This window comes from Rutidosis leptorrhynchoides, chromosome 8, assembly GCF_046630445.1.
Source record: "Rutidosis leptorrhynchoides isolate AG116_Rl617_1_P2 chromosome 8, CSIRO_AGI_Rlap_v1, whole genome shotgun sequence".
NCBI lineage: Eukaryota > Viridiplantae > Streptophyta > Magnoliopsida > Asterales > Asteraceae > Rutidosis > Rutidosis leptorrhynchoides.
The window spans coordinates 256,550,675-256,557,841 of NC_092340.1; the positions used below are offsets into that span (position 1 = coordinate 256,550,675).

The following is a 7,167-nucleotide window of genomic DNA, read 5'->3' on the forward strand; positions in this document are numbered from 1 at the left end:
TTTATTGATAAAAGTTTATGCACCGATACATGAGATATGTGTATTTAATGTCTTCCGATGAAAATTAATTTATCATTTGGTGTCTTATGATCGTAATTTATGAATTAATTTGTGCATCATTCATAAGACTGAGCTAACAGTACATGAATATCTATGATAATTTCATATATCATTTATGAAGAATCAGATAGTATCTTTATAATTAAATGATACAATTGTTTCTTACACAAGTAATTAAGCAATTCCTGTATTGAAGATTAATCATTGAAGATTAATCATGTATTGAAGTTTAATAAATGATGGTAACTTTTATATTAACTTAGATAATTAGTCCAACGAATGATTAACTAAGTTAATGTATAAGCTTATGTGATACCATTTTACACGAATTGGTTTAAGTTTTTCACACAATGAACCCAATAGCTATTTGTATGATGAATTAAATAATGAAATACATTGTAAGCATAATTAGCATATATATTACGTTTTCGCGCGACGGTGATATGTAATATGCATTCATGCTTAGTCTGTTTAAAGATGTCTAACGATCCAACTGCCAACTAAACCAATGTGAGGTTCACAATTGAACAAACATTTTTTGTACCTATTAATTTGGTGTTCATAGTAGGTTTTATGATTTACTAATATGCTTGAATTTACTTATTTATATCTCATTAATGTTTATTAGCTTTATTTGAGCATACATTTAATTTTCAATCAATGTCAGCTTCTACCTCAACTTCTAACATGGGTTACTTATCTGGAATTGAACCCTTAACTGGTATTAACTTCTCAACATTGCGAGATCAAGAGAAACTTACTCTCGGAGTTATGGATCTCGATCATGCGCTTCGTATTGATCCTCCTGCTGCACTTATTGATGCTAGTACATCATATCGGAAACGTGCTTATGAACAGTGGAAGCGATTTAATCGTATGTCTCTCATGATCATTAAGAACTCCATATCCGTTGCTATCCGAGGAGCCATTCTTGACTCCGAGAATGCAAAGATATACTTAAGCTCCGTAGAGGAACAATTTAAGAGGACTTCAAAAGCCCATGCAAGTACCTTGATCCTCAAAATGTTCACTACCAAATATGATGGGGTTAGTGGTGTACGTGAGCATATTATGTTGATGAGTGATAGGGCGAATAAATTAAAAGGCATGGACATGGAAATTAGTGAAGGTTTCTTAGTTCATTTCATAAAGATATCTCTCCCTATGCAATTTGATCCTTTCGAGATCAATTGTAATACGCAAAAGGAGAAATGGAAAATGAACGAACTTATTGACATGTACGTGCAAGAGGAAGAACGACTTAAAGTAGAAAACTCTGATGTAGCTCACATTGCTACTACAGACTCCAAAAAGAGAAAGGTCTCATGGAAGGATAAAGGTTCAACTGGAGATAATTGTACTCCAAATAAAGTCCGAAAATTGGGTGCAAGTACTAGCTCATTCTAAGGCGGGCTAAAATATAAATTTTATCATAAAAAGGCTTATTCAAAGGACTATCCATAATTCAAGGACTAGCAACAAAAGATATATTTGAATCTTTCAGTTAATTTCCCTGAAAATTCATGGTGTATTAACTATTAGTCAATAATACACATTGCTAATTCCTTATTGAGATTCCGTATAATGCGTACATTAAAAGAAACCAACGAACGGTTAAAGTCGAGAATGTAGTTTATTTGAACGTAGAAGCTGTTGGAACCTTTTTTGATTAATATTTGAAGGTGACTTTTGTTTAAATCATTACGGAACTCTTTACGTACTCTTAATGACTCTAAAGTTAATATATGTATCTAAACTGAATATTGATGACTTTGTATTTACGTTTGGATACAATAAAGTATATATTAGTTTAAAGTTCTCCGTGTAGTTGGAAATGGTTGTCTTGAGGGAATCCTATTAAAGTTATTTTTATATGATCATTTTTTGAAATCTCTATTATCATTTAATGGTAATAAGAATGTAATTCAAAATAAGTGAAAATGCTATCTAGAAACCTCATCAATGTTGTGGCACCAACGTTTAGGCCACACTTCACGAGCAATAATGACTAGACTTGTGAAAGATGAAGTTCTACCACATCATATTTTCTCATATTTTGAACAATGTGTAGAATACATATAGGCCCAAATGACCAAAGGAAATAATAAAAGTTCCACGTGAAGTACTGAAATATTAGAAGGGTTAAAGCCAAATATAGGCTACAAACTTACACAAATGTACCGAGGTCGCCCACAAACCCATTTACGTTCTACCGTCGCCTACAAACTTGTAAAAAAATGGGCTAATATAAATATGTTATAGTTTTGACATGTTAAATACTAATTTTGACCTGATAAATTTTATTTTTATTTTTTTGTCAATTCATCATCATCAGTACCTAAATAAGCATCTTGTTCTTCATCTTCATGTCTTGTTCTTCATCTTCATGAAGCTTAAAATGTTAATTGCATCAAATGTTGTTTATCAACGCAAATTGATGATTCCTAACATTATTCAGCTTCAAATTCGTGATTCATTTACTCTATCAAATACATCGCAGATTATTTCAACTAAAGAATGAATTTGTAAAAAACATGATCAACAGTCACAGTTTGTAAACAAATCAATGAATTTGGTACGGAAGAAGATGAAGATTCAATTGAGAAATTTAGCACTTTGATTCACTTGTAATCAATTGAAACTTCTACAATGACTGGCGACTAAGGCTGTTTGTAAACAAATCAGATCCAAAACATGAAGATATGGTGTAATAAGATGATGAACAGTGGCGAACTCATCCATATGAACTTGAATGATGAAGTTTCGATTTAGGATCTTTTAGTTGTTGAATCCTTCATCAAAGTTGCTTCAAATCATTCACATATCCTTCGAAGTACTTGAACATCAGAATATCATCTCAATTTGATCTGAAAATTGCTATATAACTCTGGAGACCAAAACGAGTTTAGTAGTCGGTTAACGATGAATAGCGATCCAATTCCCCATGAATTTGTTGATGTTATTGAGTTCTGATTGATCACGAGCACTAGAATTCTGATAGTGAACTCGTTTCTAGTTTGCTTTAAAAATCATCACATGAAGATTTTGATCTTTGAGCTTGAAGATGAGAGAATACTAGTACATCAATTAAATTACAAAATTTCATTTGATATCATTTTTAACCGGTTTAGCCGGTAGCAAGTCATTTTTGTTTACATTGGTACACTTTTTGAAAGTTTTTGTTTACATTGGTACATTTTTTGAAAGTTTGTAGGCGACAGTAGGACGAAAATGGGTTTGTGGGCAACATCGGTACATTTGTGTAAGTTTGTAACCTATTTTTGGCTTTAACCCTTATTAGAATTGTGTAGATATTTTCCTTGGGCATTGGTGGTCATAAATCATTCATTATTTACATTGACTATTACTACATCATATGAAATCTAGACATGAAGAAAACCCAATTTATGATATTTACGAGTTTAAGTGATGTCTAGCCGAAACAAAGTTATACAATCCTAAAAATGAAAAATTGGACTTGAAAAAAAACCATTATTTTCTCCTTTATTGATTAACCCTAACGATTATGGATTCATCACCAATACCTAAATGCAAATAGATTATTCCATCAAGTAAGTTTTCATTTGATGTTCTTGTTACTAATTGTGATTACATGTTTGATTAATCATGTATGATGATAAATTAATTAACATATAGGATATCATTGTTGGCTATACGGACTAGCATCTGAGTGGTGGTGTTTGATTTGTCGTGTGAATCAGCTGTAGAGATATTCATACTATTAAATATTGAACTTACATGTGAATATCAATTCGTAAAGGTACACTTTTTAACTTACTTTGTGATTTAAATATTTGACAGTGTAATTGGATTTTGATAGAACTGATTATCATATGAATGTTTTATAATATACTCGTAAAGTATATTTATTTTAATATTTCGTATCGTTTATAAAATTTAAAAGTATATGTATGACTTTCTATCAATATAACATTAGCCATAAATATTATTTTGTACAATAATTATAAAATATAAGTAGTACGTAGTAACGTACATATAATATATTTACTCCTATTTAATTGGTTTCTGATATACCAATATGATTCTTGGATGGATTCTCACTTTCTAATGCATTTGCATTGTTTTTCACTATTGACTTGTGATTCAGCTTTTATAAAGGCAGTGTTTTAAAGGTTAATTAATATTAATATTTTAGTTACATAAAGTATTTTGTCGTTTAAACGCCTAATTTAATTTATTTAGTTAAGCATATCTAAAAAATACAAAGGGGGTGGTAGTCACGGTAGCGGATCTTGAACCAATTTTAAGGGAGTACCAAAAAAAATTGAATCGTAAAATATAGTTCAACAAAAAAAATTGATATATTTTAACAACTTTGAGCTAAAATATTAGACTATCGAACATAACATAATACCTTTTCAGAACTTGCGAGCATAGCCCAATGGTTCCCCCATGTACTTTGTGTCATGGAATAGGGAAAGGTTATGGGTTCGATCCTTAGGGATGATATGATTTTCTTTAAAACAATTGAACACCAATAATGGTGGTATATATTGACCATATAGGAGGTTTTACCGGATTCGTTCGCGGACCTCTACCCAGGAACACTGCCCGCATGGATGTTGATCATATACATAGTATTGTATATGTATATTTTATTTGCCAAGAGCTAAAGACAGAATTACGTGAATTATAATCCAAAGTTATGCAATATTCGCTGAAAATAAGTACAGCAGTTATGTTTTCGCATTAACAAAAGACTGCGGTTTAATCCGCTAAGTTTTCGCGGATAGTTAAGCAATCCGCAAACCGCGGATATTTCGAATACTATAAATAGAGAGCATGGCCTCTCATTTATGGGTTGTTGATTCTCTGTCATTTGCCCGAGCCTTTCTGATTTCCACTTGTGATCTTGCCCAAGGGATTTTTACATCGCGCTAAGGTGAATCATGCTAATTGACAATCAAGATCGGGTCGGGGTGGTTGATCACTTGATTGCTAAAGTGAAAGACGATCATCGGGGCCCAAAATAATCATCAAACATCCCATCCTCCATCTTATTATTGCACTCGATCCTTAATTAAGTAATAACTTGATTTAGGATCGATCAATTGGCGTCATCCGTGGGACGCGTTTTACGAATTAAACTTGAAATTTTTTGTTTTGTGCTGTCAAACAATCAATTGCTTGGTTTAATTTAAATCGTGTATTGTTATGATGAATTGCAGGAAGTCGCTGAAGTGTATTAGTTGATTTGATCGTTGAATATGGCAACTAACATGAAACAAACAGGAAGTTCTGTCAATAATGATGCGTTAGTCAATGATTTGCAAAATGCTTTGTCAAGTAGTACGCAGGCAAACGCTAACACTATCGCGGGGGTTCAGGGAAAGAATCGCTAGTTAAGGAGCCTAGTGGCAATCCTATTAACGCTGATTCGCAACTAAAGGTCGCTGCTGAAAAAATGGTCGCACGCAGGAATTTGCAGCAACATCGCGAAGAAACCATCGCTGATGGTAAGCGATTAAAGATTTTGGCTGGAAAAGTAGACAAAGTACTTGGTACTGCTATTGAACAAGCTAGAAAAGATTTTCGCGCAACTCGTGTACCGCAAACTTATTTACGGCCGTTGAATGATTCTGGATCACAAGCTGATCACTTAGTCATTGATCATTGCGATAGTGATAGCGATGGTGCGGATGAACGTGTTATCTTAAATTCTGTTTATAATTTGAAGACTACGAAAGCGCCAAGAGAAGAGAATGAATTTTCTGATGATTCGGACAATGAGGAAGAATTTGTAAAAATTCCACATGTTAAGCGAAGGCGACCACCAACACCTTTCCCTCGTCATGGGAATGAAGGTGAAGCATCTGATGATATTCGCAGAGAAGATGCTCAACATTTTTTAGCGAATGCTTTTAGAAGCATTGCGCCTAAGTCAATGCAACATAAGTTTACACAGCTGAATTTTTTGCAAGATATGATCGCCAAGTTTTGTGCGGACAATACTGATACTCGCACAAAAAAGGCCACTGAAATCACCACTGCTGCAGACAAGTTTGTCCAGCATATTTCTGATTATCCAATTGTTACACCGCCTATAGTGCCAGCGACGTTGGGAGTTTATTCAGGGCTAACTGACCCCTTGGACTTTTTGCAGCGATTTGAAGGTGTGGTAAGCACCTATAATTGGGATGAACCGGTTGCGTGTAGAGTATTTCCTATGGTCTTGTAAGGATCCGCTAGGGAGTGGTTTCATAGCCTGCAAGCTCGCAGTATCATTGGTTTCATTGATCTTTGCGATAAGTTTTTGTTGCATTTTCAGAATCTTTTACCGCAGAAGAAGACACATATAGAATGTCATGATATTAAACAAGGCAGCAAAGAAACTCTGAGCACGTTACTTACGCGGTACATTTATGAGTGTCAAAAGATACCAAGTTTGAATGAAGACCAAAAAGTTTCTGGTTTTTTGCATGCTATTAACCCACAGCGACATCTGACGCTTGTGCGAAGATTGCGAAGAGATGTTCCGCCAACTTTCGCTAAAGTTCAGTAGGAAACATATGACTATCTCCGTGGTGGAGAAGATAGCACTATAACTCCTGCATGTGGATGGGGTAAGGAAAAAAGTTGGCGGGATGACAATGATTCTTTTCGCGATGGCAACGGTGATAATTACCGCGGTAATGGTTTTCCGCGGAGAAATGGCGGCGGTGGTTACCCGCGAAATGATAGGTTTCAAGGTCAGCATGACAATCATGGAAATGGCCGTCGAGATCGCTATTCTACGCGAAAATGGAACAATGAGTCTTTCAATATCATTCAGATGTTAACAAAAACGCCTAAGGAAATTTTGTTACAAGAAAGGGTTGCTAAGTTTTTTCCTGATCCGCAGCCTTTAGGGGAGCATAGCAGGCGGGATAGGTCAAAGTTTTGTGTTTTCCATGATGATTATTGTAACAACCCGTCCTTATCCACCTGGACGAAGTCATCAACATTTGGTCCCATTGCGATGATCGACTCCAAGTAATGTCCTTAAAATGAGCAAATGCACAGCGGAAGACTTAATTCGTACCTGAGAATAAACATGCTTTAAAGTGTCAACCAAAAGGTTGGTGA

At 34.5% G+C, this 7,167-nt stretch overlaps 1 protein-coding gene across 1 annotated transcript; it reads left to right on the forward strand.

The window, feature by feature from the left end:
• The first annotated feature begins 720 nt into the window (after window positions 1-720).
• Window positions 721-1,467, forward strand: LOC139864134 (uncharacterized). Its single transcript, XM_071852722.1, has one exon. The coding sequence runs from the start codon at window positions 721-723 to the stop codon at window positions 1,465-1,467; it is 747 nt and encodes a 248-aa protein (XP_071708823.1).
• The last annotated feature ends 5,700 nt before the right edge of the window (window positions 1,468-7,167 follow it).